Here is an 18,638-nt window from a genome sequence, read left to right as displayed (position 1 = left end):
CGATAAACAAGAATGAAGCCAGGCATACTTCTTCTAAGACAGCAAAAACAAGGAGCCATGGCCCATTTGGGGGCTACAGATGACTGTCCTTTATTGCACAAAATACAATTGATCAAGACTAGTTTCACTTTCCTTCCCACAAATAATCCAAACCTTCAGACCAAGACACATGCTGTCAGCCAAGGGTATTAAATATACACAGAACAAAGTGAATGCCAAGATTTAGGTATTCAGCTCACAGGGGGCTGGTACCCCACATAGACAGCAGCAAGAAACAAAAAGGTGCCAACTCTTCACTGGCCGGCTACACTGTCTTAATCTTAATGACAGTGATTTCAATAGAAAAGGAATGCAGGAGCAGGCCATTTATCACTCTTAAATAATAAGTTAAAGTTGCAGAGATTGAATTGGGCAGACTGGCTTTTAATACAAAGGGGAGAAAAATATCAATTATGGAACTCGCACGCCTCCTAGTGGCAGACATGGATTACTGCCGTGGAGGATTCCTCTCCCACTTGGAGCCATCGGCCCTACCCCAAGGTTCACAGGACACGATCAGTCCACATCAACTGACAGCCTCCCATGGACCAGGCTCTGGGCTATGGGCCGTTGCATAATTAGTATCATTAATGTTCACACTAGGTGACTCTCACTAGACCCATTTTACAGACAACAAAAGAAAAGCTCATAAAGCTTCAATCACTTGCCCAGAGTTACCAAGCTGGAAAGGATTCCAACCAAGATTCGTGGAATTCCCAGTTCACGGCTCCTTCCCCAACATCACACTGAATACAAAGTGTTGAGGATACAGAGATGAATAAGATCCAGAACCTGTTGGGCTGTTTGATCTTATCGTGTTCACATATTTTAACTGGGCAGGCAGACTCATATTAAATAACCAGAATGCAAAATCCTAAGTGCTGTTTGCAAAGGGGCAAGAATTGAGTGCAGTTAATGTGCTCTGGGATCCCAGTCCTCCCGAAACCCGGAGCATCCCTGACCCAGCACCCAGGCCTGGGGAAGCAGGGAGCTGGTACATAGACCACTACGTTGTTAGTGGAGCCAACTTGAAGAACTCCCTGCCTCCTGCCAGACACTTATGTAAAAAATGAGGCCCTGGGTTGAACAGCTGTTAAAAAAAAAAAAAAAAAAGACATCGTTAACCAGCCTAAACCTTCAAACACTCCAAGTCAAGGCAGAGTCAAAAGAGAGTTAACAAGCTTTCCAATTTGTCTTTTACAGGGTTTGACTTGTCAGGTCAAGGAAGATAAGGGATCCTATGGGAACTCCACACAGAGAAAGTCAGGCTGTTATTTTGGCTTGTTAATAGAACTGACAGGTTAAGAAATGACTGTGGTCAAAGAAGATCTGGGCATCTATTTTTGCAAGGTACCAGGGTGCCATTTTCTGCTTGGCACTGGCAGCAAACTATCCCACGAGAGAAAAACAGTCACAGCTTTCTTCACATGCTAGCCTTTCACATACATAGAATTTATGTAATGAGGATTGTTTTCTTTTGTTGATATATATAAATACATTTCTATAGCAATAATATACTTTACACACTATTTTGCAAACTGCCTTTTTCCACCTATACTGTGAATAGTTTCTCAATAACTCAAATATTCCTCATTTTTTGATAATTGTTTGAAATTCTAATTTACAGATTTAGCTTATTTTGAAATGTACAACTATTTAAAAATAGAAAATGAAGCTTATATGGCTTCACATTTTTGTAAAAATCCTGTTATTCCATTTATTTATTTTATTATTATTCTCGGTTTTTGTTTTTTAGCTTCTTGTAAGGAAAACAACGCTTAAAAATCCTTGAAGCTAAAATGTCGTTACATTTTCATCTTTCACATTTAAATCTGTGTGTGACATAGCTTTTCGAACATTTCACCAGTAGCTCCACATCTTCTGTTCAAATACTGTAGAGGTTAAGGGTGTGAACTTCGGTGTTAGGGTCTGGGTTAAAATTCCTATTCAACAACATACTAACTGGGTGGCTTTGGGCTGGGCAGTGACTGTGCCTAAGCTTCATTCCCTTCTCTGTAATACATGAGTAATGACAACCCATGCTTCCCTGGGCTACTGCAAGAAGTATTGCTGTATTATTTAATACAGCAATAACACTGCATCATGTTTTTGCCTGTCCCATGTAAACATAAATAAATACATTATTATTTTGTATGGAAAGTCCTTTACATGAGACAGGGAAAAAGATAACATTCAATAAATTCCCTTCCTTCAGAAGCTCAGCAACATTAGCAGCTCTTAGGTGTTTTTCCCATTTAATCCTGATCACTCTTTTCCTTTTATTTTCAGATGTCCTTAATTCAGACTCTGCTGCTGTTCACTGAGGTTCTTCAAGTTCTCACATTATTGTGTTCCATTTTCTAACCCTACCCTAATCCTACACTTCAGAATAGAAAAACATATTTTACAATTCTTGGGCTTCAAAATGGAAGAAATAAAAATAGTCTCATATTTCATGAGCACTTTACACAGTACTACCTTATTCTCAATCCTCAAAAACAACCCTGAACAGTGGGTTATTATTATCTCACTTTATGGGCAGGAACCAGGTTACCTGCCTGCAGTCACAGAGCCAGTAAATGGCAGGGAGGATTTAAATCCTGGCAGGCCCTGCCCCAAGTCATGGGCTCTTTCCTCCATATTCTTGCTGTAGTCACTATCAAATGCCCGACAACTCTCCTTTAGCTTGGTCACTGGCTTCCATGAGGATATTCAATAAATATTATTAGTATTTCTTCCCTATTAATTCAAACTACAGTTGACATTCAACAAGAAGGGTTTGAACTGCAGAGTCCATGTATATGCAGATTTTTTTCAGTAAGAGTGTGCACACCTCTCCTCCCTCCCCTTGCACCTCCTCCATCTCTCCTACTTCTGCCACTCCTGAATCAAAACCAACCCCTCACTTTCCTCCTCCTCAGACTATTCAATGCTAAGATAACAAGGATGAAAACCTTTATGATGATCCATTTGCACTTAATGAATAGTAAATATATTTCTTTCTTCCTTATGACTTTTTTTTTTTTGAGTCAGAGTCTCGCTCTGCTGCCCAGGCTGGAGTGCAATGGTGCAATCTCAGCTCACTGCAACCTCCACCTCCTGAGTTCAAGCAATTCTCCCACCTCAGCCTCTAGAGTAGCTGGGATTACAGGCATGCACCACCATACCTGGCTCATTTTTTTTGTATTTTCAGTAAAGACCAAGTTTCACTATGTTGGCCAGTCTAGTCTTAAACTCCTGACCTCAAATGATCTGCCCACTTCAGCCTCCCAAAGTGCTGGGATTACAGGCATGAACCACTGTACCCGGCCTGTGACTCAATTAAGTTTTCTGTTCTCTAGTTTACTGTAAGAATACTTACACATATAACATTCAAAATATGTGCTGACTGTGTATACTGCCAGGAAGGCTTCCAGTCAGCAGTAAGCTACCGGCAGTTAAATTTGGGGGGAGTCAAAAGTTGTACATGGATTTTTGACTACATGGGAGTCAGAACGTGTTCAAGGATCAACTAACAACCTTTATACCTCTCTAGATCTGTATACATCTGTGTCTTTTTCTGAGGTTTCTCTTTTGCCCCACTGCTTTGTCTAATTACTCTTGTACCAGTAAGTCCCTATTAAGAAGGTGTCTTTGAGAAAGTTCACGAGCCTATGAACTTTGGTGGAGACAGAGCTGTTCAGGGGAAGAATTCTAAGCAGAGGTTGCAGGCAGTGCAAAGACCCTGAGGGAAGAGCATGGCAAGTGTGTTTAAGGAAGAACAAGGAGGCCAGGCGCAGTGGCTCATGCCTGTAATCCCAGCACTTTAGGAGGCCAAGGCAGGCAGATCACGAGGACAGGAGTTCAAAACCATCCTGGCCAACATGGTGAGGCCCCATCTCTACTAAAAATGCAAAAATTAGCCGAGTGTGGTAGCAGGCACCTATAGTCCCAGCTACTCAGGAGGCTGAGGTAGGAGAATCACTTGAACCTGGGAGGCGGAGGTTGCAGAGAGCCGTGATTGTGCCACTGCACTCCAGCCTAGTGACAGAGCGAGACTCCATCTCAAAAAAAAAAACAGAGAGAGAACAACAACAAGGAAGCCATCTTATTGGAAAAACCGTGATTTTTGTATGGCACTTTACGCATAACACTCAGTACCCATACCAGTACCAAGATCTTGGAGAAGGTGCCACTTACAAAGACATTCTTAAACCTCGAACAAGTCAGTAGCCTTGGTTTTGGGGCAGGGGGTGTGGGGGTGGCACTACCACCCACACTTTGATTAAACTTGTGACTCCAAACCAGAGACCCCTCTCTTATCCCTCTAACCCAGTATTTCTCAATGTGGATGCATGGATATTTGGGGCAGGACACTGCTTCACTGTGCAGGACTGTCTCATGTCCTGGAGAACAATTAGAATCCCTGGCCCCTGCCTGCTAATTGATGCCAACATCCCCTGTCACTCTGACAGTCGAAGCAACCTCAAAGTTACTCCAAATATCTCCAGGCTGAGAACACTATGTGAGGTCACCAGGGACCAGTATTCTAGACAACTTCTGGTATCAGGGTTTTGTGTGCTTTTTCATGAAAAGACATACTATTCTGCAGATTGAATGAGGAGCGCTGTGCATTATATAGCAGCCATGTTGGTAGGAAAATCTGAATTCTTTTTTTTAAATGAAGTTCAGAGATATGAAGAAATGTGTGCAAGGTAAGACAGGTGAAAAGTGAAGGGATCAGAATAAAAGCCTAGGTCTTCTGGTTCCTTCTACACATACATAATAATTTAACTATCAGCAAATATCAGCAATTCTAAGTTCACCGAGCTCACTTCAGTCTCAGTAAAAGTTTTTCACATAAAGAGGGGTATAATAGGGGGAAATGAGCTAATCCTTTATAATTTAGCATTAATAACAGTAACATCTTTAATGAAAGCTAACAGTTATTAAGAGTGTTCAGGACCGGGTGCGGTGGCTCACGCCTATAATCCCAGCACTTTGGGAGGCCAAGGCGGGTGGATCACGAGGTCAAGAGATCGAGACCATCCTGGTCAACATGGTGAAATCCCGTCTCTACTTAAAAAAACACAAAAAATTAGCTGGGCGCGGTGGCGCGTGCCTGTAATCCCAGCTACTCAGGAGGCTGAGGCAGGAGAATTGCCTGAACCCAGGAGGTGGAGGTTGCGGTGAGCCGAGATCGCGCCATTGCACTCCAGCCTGGGTAACAAGAGCGAAACTCCGTCTCAAAAAAAAAAAAAAAAAAAAAGTGCATTCAAAGCGCCAGGTATTGTTCTAAAGAGCTAGCCAATATTTCCTGTCTATACTTACTTCTACAATGTAGGTATAATTTTACCACCCTTTTAAAAATTAGGGAACCAAGTCTTAGAAAAGTAACAGGGTCATGCAGAGAGGAAGGCAGAGGTGGGGTTTGATAGCCATAACTGATCTCTTAACCCAGGGGTCCACAACCCCCAGCTCATGAGTACCAATCAGTGGTCTGTTAGGAACCAGGGGGCACAGCAGGAGGTGAGTGGAGGGAGAGCAAGCCAAGCTTCATCTGTATTTACAGCCACTCCCCCACTGCTCACATTACCATCTGAGCTCCACCTCCTGCCAGGCTGGCAGCTGCATTAGATTCTCATAGGAGTGCAAACCATATTGTGAACTGTACATGCAAAGAAACTAGGTTGAGGGCTTTTTTTTTTTTTTCTCCGCGACACAGAGTCTTGCTCTGTCGCCCAGGCTGGAGTGCAGTGGTGTGATCTTGGCTTCTGCAACCTCCACCTCCCAGGTTCAAGTAATTCTCCTACCTCAGCCTCCCGAGTAGCTGGGACAACATGCATGTGCCACCACACCCAGCTAATTTTCATATTTTTAGTAGAGATGATGTTTCACCATGTTAGCAAAGTTGGTCTCGATCTTCTGACCTTGTGATCCGCCCGCCTCGGCCTCCCAAAGTGCTGGGATTATAGGCTTGAGCCACCAGGTCAAGCCTGGTTGCAGGATCTTTATGAGAATCTAATGCCTGATAATCTGTCACTGTCTCCCATCACCCCTAAATGGGACCATCTAGTAGTTGCAGAAAAACAAGCTCAGAGCTCCCACTGATTCCACACTATGTTGAGTTGTATAATTATTTCATTGTGTATTACAATGTTATAAAAATAGAAAAAAGTGCACAATAAATACGATGCACTTGAATCATCTCAAAACCATCCCCACTGCCAGTCAGTGGGAAAAACTGTCTTCCACAACACCAGTCCCTGATGCCAAAAAGGTTGGGGACCACTGTCTTAACCATTAGGCTATATTACCATCAAAAAGTATTTTCTTCTGCTTCTACAGCAGCAATTAATAAATCATATGGGAATAACCTTGCAGGGGTTCTATATTTTATATCAGGCTTTCATATAAAACTCCAATAAGTCCCTTTTCGAAAAGCGTTTCTTTGCAACAAATCGACCAGCCTAAACAATGAAATCCCGGAATAGTATCTAGACACAAAATCACCCCTAATTACTATTAGGCAGGTGTTCGGCTGAATTTCAAAAACACTTTTGAGTCAACAGTTGCCTTTTGGCCACTGCTAGCATCAAAGTTATTTTAAAAAGCAAACCAAACATAAGACTTTTAATATGTCAAGCCACAAAGGTTTCTTGGGTGCCAAATGGGTTTCGATGAGCACTGTGAGTGAGCTGTACTAGTAATCAATATCACCCACTTTATAGTTCCCTGGGAATACGGAACACCTGTGTTTTAGAAACGAGGGACAAAAAGCTTGCCCATACTCATCATTTTTTTTTGCCAAACACAAGATGTTTGAAAAAAGAATTCAACCACACTGAAACAGGTCTGAATCCACCTCTTTTTCTGAGCCATGCAAGACATTTAATAGCTGGAAGGCCTCATAAAGTATAAAATGCTGAAGCAGGAGAGTCACAGGAGAAACAGTTTTGGAGTTATTAAGAGCAAAGGGACTTTAAATATCACATAGTCTGAATTTATCCCGACATCTTAGACATATGGGATAATTATTTTTTAAATGATTGCACAACTTGTTAGCAGCAGAACCAAATATGTTTATTTGTTGATTCATGTATTTGTAATTTTAACCCACTGACATTTCCCAAAAATTAGGATCATCAAAACACAAAGATGTCATCAAAACACGAGACCAAAACATGAGAGCAAAGCCCCAGCCAAAACCTTTATTGCAGCCTTTTGAGAGATCCTAAAGCAGAAGACCTAGGTAAGCCACGCCTGGATTCCTGAACCACAGAAAGGGTACACCAGAAAATGTGTGGTTTTATAATGCTAAATTTTGAGGTACTTTGTTACACAGCAGTAAAGATGTCATCAAAAAACTAGGATCATCAAAACACAAAGATGTCACAAAGACAGGAAAATATATGTATCAAAAGCTCAGAGCCAAGCATGGTGGTGTACACCTGTAGTCCCAGCTTCTCATAAGGCTGAAGTGGGAGGATTGTTTGAGCCTAGGAGATTGAGGCTGCAGTGAGCCAATGTCACACCACTGCACTCTAGCCTGAGGGAAAGAACAAGACCCTGTCTCAAAAAAAAAAAAAAAAAAAAAAAAACCAGAGCCAGCAAGGCTAATAGAGTTATTGTAACAAAACATTACTTAGCTATTTCCAGCCTCCAACACCGAGAAAGGATTGGCAGGGGGCACGGGTAGTTATAGACATCCTATTGCCTTATAAAGGAAAACTGGTTACCATTTGTCAAGTCAAACAATAATTTTGCCAATACTAATTTGTGGTGGGAATCTATCACTTGACACTTTATATGACAGACATTGAAAAGCATCCCCATTAATATCCTCCACATTGATTTTACTAAAAGTATACAGATAGGATTTCTTCCGGTGGCCATTTCTCATATTGGCCATGAGTAAGAGTTAAGGCAGGACATGAAGCTGTTACTCAGTGATGCCTTTGTCTTGCAGGCAGCTGGGTTAACACAGCTCAGGTATGCATGTTAATGCTGACTGGTCTTTATTGCTATGAGGACGTAGTTCAGAGTATAGAGATAAATGGAAGAAATCTCACTCAGAGTCACTTGCTCAAACATCAACAGTTCTGGCCTAGCTTTGGACAAAGGTTGGTTCCATCTTTCATGAGCTGCACTCCCTGGTGAGACCTAAAATTGTAGCTACTCTTTTACTTACTGATTGACAAGATTCATATCCTTTGGTGACTGTGCCTAACAAAATAGTACAGAACACAGAAATGGCCAAAGATCTTGAAAACTATATGGCATGGTGGTAGTAATGTACAGTAATGGCCCCTAGTGAATCAAATATCCCTTAGGAAGTCCTCTCCTCTACTGACTCCAGGCTTGAATATGAAACTTGCTTTGACCAATGAGATTTCCCCTCACTTGTTACCCTCAGACCACTACGTACAAAAGCACAGACTAGCTTACTGCAAGATAAGAGACCACGTGAAGTAGAGAGGAGTGTCCCATCTGATGCCCCAGAGAAAAACCAGTGAGCTCCTCCTAGGCCATCCAGCCCTAGCCCACTGGCCAGCTGACTGCAGAACCGCCCAGTCAACCACTGACTCAGGAACAACAATAAAATGGCCATTGTTTTAAGCCATTGTGTTTAGGGTTGTATTTATACAGCACAGCAAACTGAAACAGATACCCACTGCAAGCAAATTATGAAGCGAGAGAAAGATTTCAAAGCACATTTGATCTTTATTTAATCTCTGAACTGAGTGGTCCTGTGCCCCCAAGTTGACAAGTGGATGATGTTCCAACAATCTGTGGAAGTGCTATACAGAACCCAAGATGCATTTTCCTGCAGAAATTCTGACCAAAAGAATTACTGGGTTCCACAAAAGTGTATTTGACCCAATATAAAAGATATTGTTTAAGAGATGAGGTATAAGAATGTTTAATTATTATAATTAAAGTTGAAAGTGCAACTGAACTAGCAAATTAAAAATCTAAATGATGGTGCTTGAGAAAAACAAGTTCATTTTTAGATTGTTTTTTCCTCAATTACCTAAGTCAATGGTTTCTGTGGTAAGCAGCATCTACAGGGCTGCAATGATTCCTCCTCCTATTATCCATGCACCTGTCTACCACCTCCTTTCGGGTGTGGACTGGACCCAGTGATCTGCCTCTAATGAACAGATTAGAGCAAAATCATGGTATGTCATGTTCTTAATTAAGATACAAAAGACTATGACTTCTATCTTATTGGCATGCTCTCTCTATTGCCTTCTCAGTTTGCACATTTTGAGGAAGCAAGCCATCATACTGGAAAGGCACACATGGCAAGGAACGGAGGATGGCCTCTGGCCAACAGCCATTAAGAAATGGAGGACTTCAGTCCAACAGCCTGTGAAGCACTGAACCCTACCAACAACCATGTGAAAGGAAGCTTAGAAGCACATCCTTCCCCAGTCAAGCCTTGAGATGAGACCAAAGTCCCAGCCAATACCTTTATTGCAGCCTTTTGAGAGATCCTAAAGCAGAAGACCTAGGTAAGCCACGCCTGGATTCCTGACCCACAGAAAGGGTGCACAAGAAAATGTGTGGTTTTATAATGCTAAATTTTGAGGTACTTTGTTACACAGCAGTAGTTACAGATTGTGACGTTCTGGATGCACATCAAAGTCACATGAAGAGCTTTTATAGCCATAATTTTAAAATATTATTTTTCAATTTTTTGAGTAGAAAAGAAAATCCTTATTATTAAAAAATTTTTGAAAGAAAAAAACCCACTTTTCTCCCCAAAATAACCTCTCTTTACCCACCCGGAGCATATCCTTCTACACTTTTTGTTTGTTCGTTTGTTTTTTTGGAAATGGAGTCTCACAATGTCACCCAGGCTGGAGTGCAATGGTGCGATGTCAGCTCACTGCAACCTCCGTCTCCTGGGTTCAAGTCATTCTCCTGCCTCAGCTTCCCCAGTAGCTGAGATTACAGGTGCCCACCATCACACTCAGCTAATTTTTGTATTTTTGGTAGAGGCGGGATTTCACTACGTTCACCAGGCTGGTCTCAAACTGCTGACCTCGTGATCCCCATCATACCCAGCTAATTTTTTGTATTTTTGGTAGAAGCGGGATTTTCACTATGTTCACCAGGCTGGTCTCAAACTCCTGACCTCGTGATCTGCCCTCCTTGGCCTCCCAAAGTGCTGAGATTACAGCCATGAGCCTCCGCACATGGCCCCCTTCTACATCTTTTTTATATAATTACATACAGTCAGTCTTCTCTATTCATGGGCTTCACATCCATGGATTCAACCAACCACAAATCAAAAATACTCAAAAGAAAAACGACAAAAAATAATAATACAACAATAAATAATACAAAATAATTTTTTAACCAATACAGTATAACAACTATTTACCTAGCATTTACATTGCATTAGGTACATAAGTAACCTAGAGATGATTTAAAGTACACAGGAGATGTGCATAGATTAGGTGCAAATACTACACCATTTTATATAGGAACTTGAGCATCCTCAGACTTTGGTACCTGAGAGGGTCTTGGGGCCTGTTCCCCCAAGGATACTGAGGGATGACTGTATTGTAAATGGTGTCATAGCACACATAGCGTTCATCAGCTTGCCCTTTCCACATAACAATGGCTAAGATCTGTTGGCAGACACAGACCTAGTTACATTATCTTTAACAGCTTCAGAATATTCCATAAAATGAATCATAATTTAATTATTTCCTTACTAAGAAATATTTACTAAGTTGCACCTAATTTTTTATATTGTAAATAGTGCTTTAGTGAACCTTCTTGGACATGTCTCTTTGTGCATGTATATGAATAAAGGATAAATATGTTTAATTTTTAGAGATAGAGCAAAATGTTCTCTGTAGAGGCTGTAGCAATAATCACTTTGACCAAATTATATAATAACATGTTTCCCCTCCCCTTTATCAATAATAAATATGTAGTTGTTATTGTCAATATAATAGTTGAAAAATGTTACTTCACTTTCAGTCATGTTGTCTTACTATAATAACACTAAAAAACATGTGGATTTCATTTTCTTGCACACAAGTGAATCGTGACCATAAGTATCATTGTACATGTCTTCCAGGACTTTGGGAAGTTTTTAATTTATGGATAAAATAAAAAGAAAAAAGATTTCCTAAGATAATTCACATGTGGAAGAAGATACAAAAAAAAGGAAAGGAATTTTGTTAAAAGATGGGTTCAGAAGTAAAGTAAGCCACGTTCTGTAGGAAGGGAATAGAGTTGCAGTCAGGAGCCAAAGGAGGTCAAGGGGCAGTGGCCAGCCACCGGGTGGTAAGGAATAAAGTGAACACACTGGGGGAGTAGGGGCTGCACCTGGGAAATATATTCTTTAACTCCAGTGTTTAAAACTGTGGGCCTTGAAAATGCCTATATTTGTTTATTGGGAAAACAGTTGTCTATATCAATATTCCTTGAATCAATTCATCTGAAGAAGCTATATGCTCAAATAAAACCCAGCAATAACAACTTTGTCTTTGATTGTCTAAAGGAAGATGAAATACAGTATTTCTAATAACAGCAGTTCTGCAAGGCATACTCTATTCTCATTTTACAGATAAGGAAAACTGAGGCTAGGAGAGATGAAGTATCTTTGCCCAACTTTACAGTCATCAGTCGGCATAGTAAAAATGAGCATTTGGTACCAACATGCTCATTCTTTCTAACAGGCTCTGCTGCCCCAAAACAGATGGAAAAACTTGGCCCTGGTGCTAATTTCTTATAATCTTCTTGTATCATCTTGGGAATGCCATTTAAACTCTTTGGACCTTGAGCTTGATTTCTTTTTGGAGGAAGGGGGTGGAATTAGATAATCTATGGGGTTTCTTCCAGTTCTAACATTTTTGGACTCCATTTACTATCTCCTGGACTACAAAGTTGAGTTAGGGCTGGGGATAGAGAGAGTGCATGCACTTTCATCTGGAGGCAAATTTAATATAGTGCACATACCTTTTAGAGATACAATTCCAGAGCAAGAAATCATTAGTTTGGGAATGGGGAATCAGAGCAGGACAAGGAGGCCACTCCAGGAGACTGTCTCAGAAAGCTTAAAGTTTCAAGAAGGCTTTGACATTTAATGGGATGAAATAGGGTTCAGAGCCAAGCTTGTATAAGAGGAGAGAGAGGAGAAGAAGGGAGGACTAAAAAGACTAATTTTTGAAAGGTTGTACTAAAAGCCCATTTATTCAACATGAGTTTTGACAAAGCCAATTTTTCAATTACTATTATCTATTTGGAACTGTTTCCTGGAGTGAACATGAATTCTCCATTTATGCATAGTTGGCAACTAGAAACTAAGAATGAGAAAATAACATCACGCTTAATGTAAGAAAAGGAAAGGAATCAATCATCTTTTTAAAACTGAAGCTTTTCTGATTATGAAAATATATTCATGATAAAAAGTTTCAAATAGAAATTATTAAAAATCACTTATAATCCCACTACTTCCATCACGTAGGTAAATTTTTTACAAGTTCTTTTCCTAACACATGTTTTTAAAACAAAATTGGGATGCTATTATACATGCAGTTTTATCTGATTTTAAAAATTCAGTATTATAAATACAAAACATTTTCTCTATCTGTTAGAAATTCTTCAAAACAGCATTTTTAATGGTTGCAAAATGTTCCATATTTGGGGTATGCCATGATTCACTGAACTCTTCTCCTGTAGGGGGACAAACAAAAACCTATGTGACCAAAAAAAAATAAGAAAAGCCAGGGAACTATGGGATTTGGAGAGCTTTTTGAGTATTATGGGTAGTAGTAACCCTCTATCTGTAAAATGCATTGAGAATATTTTTTCCAGGTCTATTTCACTTTGTAACTTTCTGGAATCTATTTGCCAGAAAGTCTTTTTAAAAAATACGTCAAATATGTATATTTTCTTTAAAAATATTTAGGATTTTCTGGCTTGCTTTAAAAGGTTTCTAAACTTCCAGGTTATTTTAAAAACACTCTGCCAAATTTCCATTCTAGATATTTATTATTCTATCTTTTTTACAGTGAAAAGCTTTAATTTATTAATTATTGAACTATGTAGTGGGTAGAATTTTAGCATTATTTAATTCTAGGCAAATAACCAATTGTGTCAAGATCACTTATTAAATAAACATTTTCCCCATTAAATTGAAATACCTTTTGTTTTCCATTACATTTCTGTAGATACTGTAATTTACTTCTATACTCTCTAAGCTGTTCCTAACTTAACTGTATTGATTATAGAGCCTTTATAATGTTTTATTTATTCTTCTACTGAAATTGTAAGGTATGAAACTTAATCTTCTTAGTGCCATTCAGATGCTAACTGGAGCTCCATTCAATTTATATAACTTGGGCCGGGCACAGTGGCTCACGCCCTAATCCCAGCTACTCAGGAGGCTGAGGCAGGAGAATGGCTTGAACCTGGGAAGCGGAAGTTGCAGTGGGCTGAGATCGTGCTACTGCACTGTAGCATGGTAGACATAGCAAGAGTCTGTCTCAAAAAAATACAAAAAAATATTTATATAACTTGGGGAAGAAATGAAACATGCAGTCCTATCTTGTCATCAGAGACAGCAATCTCCTTCCATTTGTTCATCTGCTATTTTATGCCCTTCAATTCCAACAATGTCACTGAATATTCCAATGATGTCACTTTGGAATTACTTTTGTAATTGGAAGGCAGGGCCTGGGTCCCAGGACAAGATTCTCCTCTCTCTGTGGGGAAGTGAGTTAGAGCAGAGGGTCAAAGCGCAAGGTTAGAAAGAAACACCTAGATTCATATGCTGATCCTGCTCTTAACTAGCTGCATGGCCGAGGGCAACCTGCTTAATTTCTCTGAGACTCAGTTTCTGCCTCTGTAAAATGGGGCTGATAATACAACCTCCTAAAGATGCCGTGACGATTTCATGAGCTGATGTTTATTAAAGGGCCTGGTGTAGTGTGGGGCACAGGGGAGGTCCTCAGAAACAGCAGCTGAGGCCATCTTCACGCAGCCCCTTTTAGTCTCCTAAACCCAGGGAGCACCAAAGTACTCCCTGCTGCCAGAGTAGCCTCTGCTCTGGGGAGCTTGGAGGACACTCAGTTTTCCAGAGAGCAAAATGCATAAAGACTATGATTCTATTCATTAGGGCCAGTGGCTCTCAAAGCAGCGTCCCCAGACCAGCAGCAGCAGCAGCAGCACTTACCAGGGCCTACTCGGTTTGCACAAGAGTCTCTTTCAAGGTGACGTTGATAACATCGCTTATGTAATAAACACTTAGAAAAGAATGAATTTGGACTCCTACCACCTGTCACATGCAAAAATTAACTCAAAGTGGATCAAAGACCAAAAAGTAAAAGCTCAAATTGTGAAGCTCTTAGAAGAAAACAAACATGAACATCTTTGTGACTGTGGATGATGTAATGGTTCCTTAAATAGGGCACCAAAAAGACAGCAGCCGCAGGAAAAAATAGATAGATTACACTTCATAAAAAGGAAAAACGTTTGTCAAGGAACCCTATCAAGAAAGTGAAAAATCCTCTCATAGGCTGGAAGAAAATATTTGCAAATTATGTATTTTATAGGGAGGTAGTAGCCACAATATGTAAAGAACACATCCAAGTCAAAAATAAAAGCACAGATAATCCACTTCACACATGGGCAAATGGTTTGATTAAATATTTATCCAAGAAGATATAGAAATGGTCAATAAGTATATGAAAGGATGCCTACCATCACCAGCCATCAGGGAAATGCAAATCAAATCCACAGTGAGATGCCACTTCACAACCACGAGCATGGCTGTGATTTTAAACAATGAATAATAACAAGTGCTGGGTGAGTATATTGAGAAATCACTGCTGGTGTGGAAGTGACACGGTGTATCCTCTGTGGAAAACAGTCTGGTAGTTCCTCAAATAGTTAGACATCTAATATTATAAAATCCAATAGTTCTTGCTCATATATTCCCAAAATAAATGAAAGCACATAGTTATGCTAAAATATATAATAAATGTTCCTAAGAACATTACTTGTAATAGCCAAGACAGCAACCCAAATATCCATCAGATGATGAATGGATAAACAAAATGTGGTGTATCCATACAATGGAGTATTATTCAGCCATGAAAAGGAGTGACGTATGGATACATGTTACACTATGGAGGAACTTGGAGAGCATTATGCTAAATGAAAAAAGCCGGACACACAAGATCATGTATTCCACCATTCTAGTTACATGAAAGGAGTGCCATCCACCAGGAGCAGTCCCGTGGCTTGCCTGGCAGATTCCAGCCACCTGGAGACCTGCTGCTGCCCCAGGGGGAGTTCCCAGGGATGCCCCAGTGTCAGGCAGAAGACACGCAGGGGGCCCGCCTGCCCTCCCAGCCTTCTGAATTTTCGGGAAAGCACAGCGAGGATGGGCAGAAGACAGGATTCAGGAGCTCGGGAAGGTTCTCTGGGAAGGGGTGCTTAAGGTCCAAACGAGAGCCAGACCCAAGCCGGGATCGAGGGCAAGAGCTGGAGAGGATCCCAGCAGATCCACCCAGAGGCTCAGGAAGGACCTCAGTGAAGCTTCTGGAGGAAGACAAGCAGGAGGCAGAAGGTGACTTCAGGAGGCCCTGGAAGAACCTATCAGTAAGTTCCGCACCCAGGGACCCAGACAAGAAGCATTCGGAAAATAAGCTGCAAGTACATCTGGGCAGGAAGGTGAGGGAGATCAAGGAGGGGTGGATCCCCATGCCTGTGCGTCACTCCCGGCTCATGGCCAAACGTGCTGTTCCCAAGTCTGACACCTGCCAGGACCCTGGGAAGCTGGCACCCAGGAGAGGTGGGAAACCCCACGTGAACACCTCCCAGGAGCTTTCCTTCCTCCATCCCTGCACCCAGCAGATGCTGGAAGTGCATCTTTTAAGGTTTCGTGTGAGGCACAGGTGGGGTCCAGACCTCTGGTCCCTGGAGCCCATAAACGTCCAGTCACGTGAGGTTCAGCCCCCACCCCTCCTACACTCCACCTTTCCCCACTTGGTCTCCTGTGAGTCTCGGGTTGAATCTGTAGCAGAGGTTGCCATTTTCCTGGGAAAACCTCCCCAGAATGGTCCAGGAGACAGCTGGACAACAAGCAAGTCAGTCCCCACCGTGAGTGGCCCTCTCCCTTCCCTACCACCTGAGCAGGAGGAAGTCCAGAGGGCCCCAAGAGGGTCCCAGTCAGCTGACACTCAGGGAGATCAGAGGCATCTCCCACTAGACAGGAGGACAGGGGGTCTCAGCCCCTCATGTGCAGCCCTGGGGGCAGAACCTGGCACAGGGAGATGATCCCAGGATCCGGGGAAACCATCCTAGAGGTGAGTCCGAGTCCAGCAATGACTGGGAATGAGCCATGGCCTGAGAGCGAGAGCACGTCCCTCGGAGACCCCTGTAGTAACAGAGCCCTGCAGGAGCTCAAGGTAAGGTCCCCATGGGCAAGTGCCGAGGACACCCTGGAGCCCCTGGAGATGGGGGAGGAGAAGCCTCCCACTTGGGAAGTCACCTTGGAAGCCAGCATGAAGGCAAATTCGGGAAGTATTCAGGTGGATCTGAGGAGATCAGAGGCTCTGAGGACCACTAGTAACCCCTCAGTGTCCACAGTCTGTGTTGCTGAGAATCCAAAGCAGCTGTGCCGAAAGGTGGTCAGTGAGATCGAGCTCAGTGCAGGTGGATCCAGAGGAGCAGCTGCCAGGCCGTGCCTCCGGCATCTCCTCCAGGATGGCGCCACAGGCCTGTGCCTTCCTAGCCGCCACGTGGACATGCTCCCCACCACAGACATGCCACCTGCTCAGGCCCCTCTGTCCACCTCCCAGAGTGTCCAGTAAGAACACCACAGCTTCCCAGGGGCCATGTGACCTCCTATGGAAGGGAGGGAAAGGCCCGGGGCAACAGGAGCCTGGGAGCCCAAAAGCAAAGGCCCCACAGAAGAGTCCGAAGGCGCTGGGCTCTGCAGACAAGGGCAAGGCCCACAGGAGGCCCAGACCAGGGGAGCCGGGACATGGGAACAAGAGACCCAGGACCTCAGAAGCCAGTGGGAGGAGCCACCCTGCCCACGCCAGGGAAATAGGAGACAAACAGGAAAGGAAATACATCCACCCTCAGCTGGAGAAGGGACAGGCATCACCAGAAAGCAACTTCCGGAGACAGATCACCCACCCTCTACAGGGTCTACCCCCCAGGAAAATAGGCGCAGGGCAGGAAGACGTCCTGCAGAAAGGCAGGCCTGGGGCAGCTGGTGTCCAGAGCTGCGAGTCTGGCCCAGCAAGGTTGTTCATGGACAGCATGGCTGATGAGGACCGGGCCATCATCAGAGTTGTGGGACAAATCCTGGTGGACAAACTGGGGCTTCGGTGGAGACGTGGTCCCTCAGAGGTCAATCACCACAAAGGTGACCTCCATTCCCAGGAGAATGTGCATTCCTGCTGCCACAGGGGTTACTGCCACCAAGACCACAGCAGAGAGCTGCGCGTTCTGACCTGCAGCCCCAAAGCCACCCCCAAGGGCCATGACTGTCATGTCAAAAATAGGGGCAGCAGAGACAGCAATTGGACCCCATGTCCCAAGAAGGCTGCATCCCCAGCTGGTCACCACCACAGGCCACGGGTGGCAAGCACCTCCGGCGGCCCCATCCACAGCCGCAGGAACTGAGGTCCTCCTGAACCAGACCAGGCTTCTCACACCTCTCCTGGGGGACACAGCGGGTTCTACTCAAATAAAACTGGACACCTACAGAACCAACCTGTCTTGCGTGGGTGATTACAGCCCCCATGTGTTCATGACTTCACGGAGAGGTTCCCAATACACCTGCTTTCCCTGCAGAGGTGGTGGCTTCTGTCTGTGCCACGCTAGGGTACAGGAAAGTGCTCAGCGTCTGCTCCTCCTGAGCACGGCTTCTAGAAGGGCTGGGCCTGGAGGAGGCTGACAGGGATGTGGAGGACCCCCTCTTCTCCCTGTTCCCACACTATGTCTGGTTTCCAAACTGGATCATGACCCAGAGCCTTTGAAGGACAGCAAACTCTATGGAGACCCCACCTGGGCTACAGCTGACTGCATTCCCCGTTCTCACTAAGGTGACTTCTGTGCTGCTGTAGGGGCTGGGTCTGCAGGGGCCTCATGAACTGAGGGGGTGGTAGGCTCCCCTCAGGCTGGAGGAGTGATGGATCCCAGCAGCCTCCCTGCCCCGTGGTAGCCTGGTAATGTGGGGCTGTCCTGTACTGGCCCTGGGTCAGAGGTGTGACAGCTCCTTCCCCAATCTCTTGGTGGGGAAGAGATGACATCTTCCCCAGACCCTTCCCTTCCAGCTAGTTCTGGGATGGACCGAGGCTCTGCCAGCCCATGGCTCAGGCTTGATAACACCCCTGTGTTTGTATCTGGTGTCCCAACTCACTCTCCAGAGCAGCCGCCAGGACGAGCCTCCCAGTCCGCTAATGAGTGTGGGTTTGGCGTGTCAGGGGCGCCCAGGGCTGCTGCCTGACCCTCTGGTGGAACTCTGTGATCAGGAACCAGCAAAGGGGACCTTAGGCCCAGGGTGGGAGGTGGGAGAAGAATCAGGGAAGATGAACATAAGTTCGCAAGTGCAGGATCCACAAGCTGTCCGC

General features: G+C 43.6%; 1 protein-coding gene across 1 annotated transcript; it reads left to right on the top strand.

Moving 5' to 3' along the window:
* The first annotated feature begins 6,211 nt into the window (after window positions 1-6,211).
* On the top strand, window positions 6,212-17,688 carry LOC105707929 (spermatogenesis-associated protein 31E1-like). The gene is given in 6 exon segments (XM_064376674.1): window positions 6,212-6,298; window positions 15,250-16,231; window positions 16,234-16,699; window positions 16,701-16,744; window positions 16,747-16,852; window positions 16,854-17,688. Coding segments are annotated over 6 exon segments (2,520 nt in total).
* Window positions 17,689-18,638: the final 950 nt, after the last annotated feature.

Source organism: Aotus nancymaae, unplaced genomic scaffold (assembly GCF_030222135.1).
Source record: "Aotus nancymaae isolate 86718 unplaced genomic scaffold, 86718_ANA_hifiasm-v0.15.2.pri h1tg000003l, whole genome shotgun sequence".
NCBI classification, from domain to species: domain Eukaryota; kingdom Metazoa; phylum Chordata; class Mammalia; order Primates; family Aotidae; genus Aotus; species Aotus nancymaae.
This window is presented reverse-complemented; position numbering and strand designations above follow the sequence as displayed.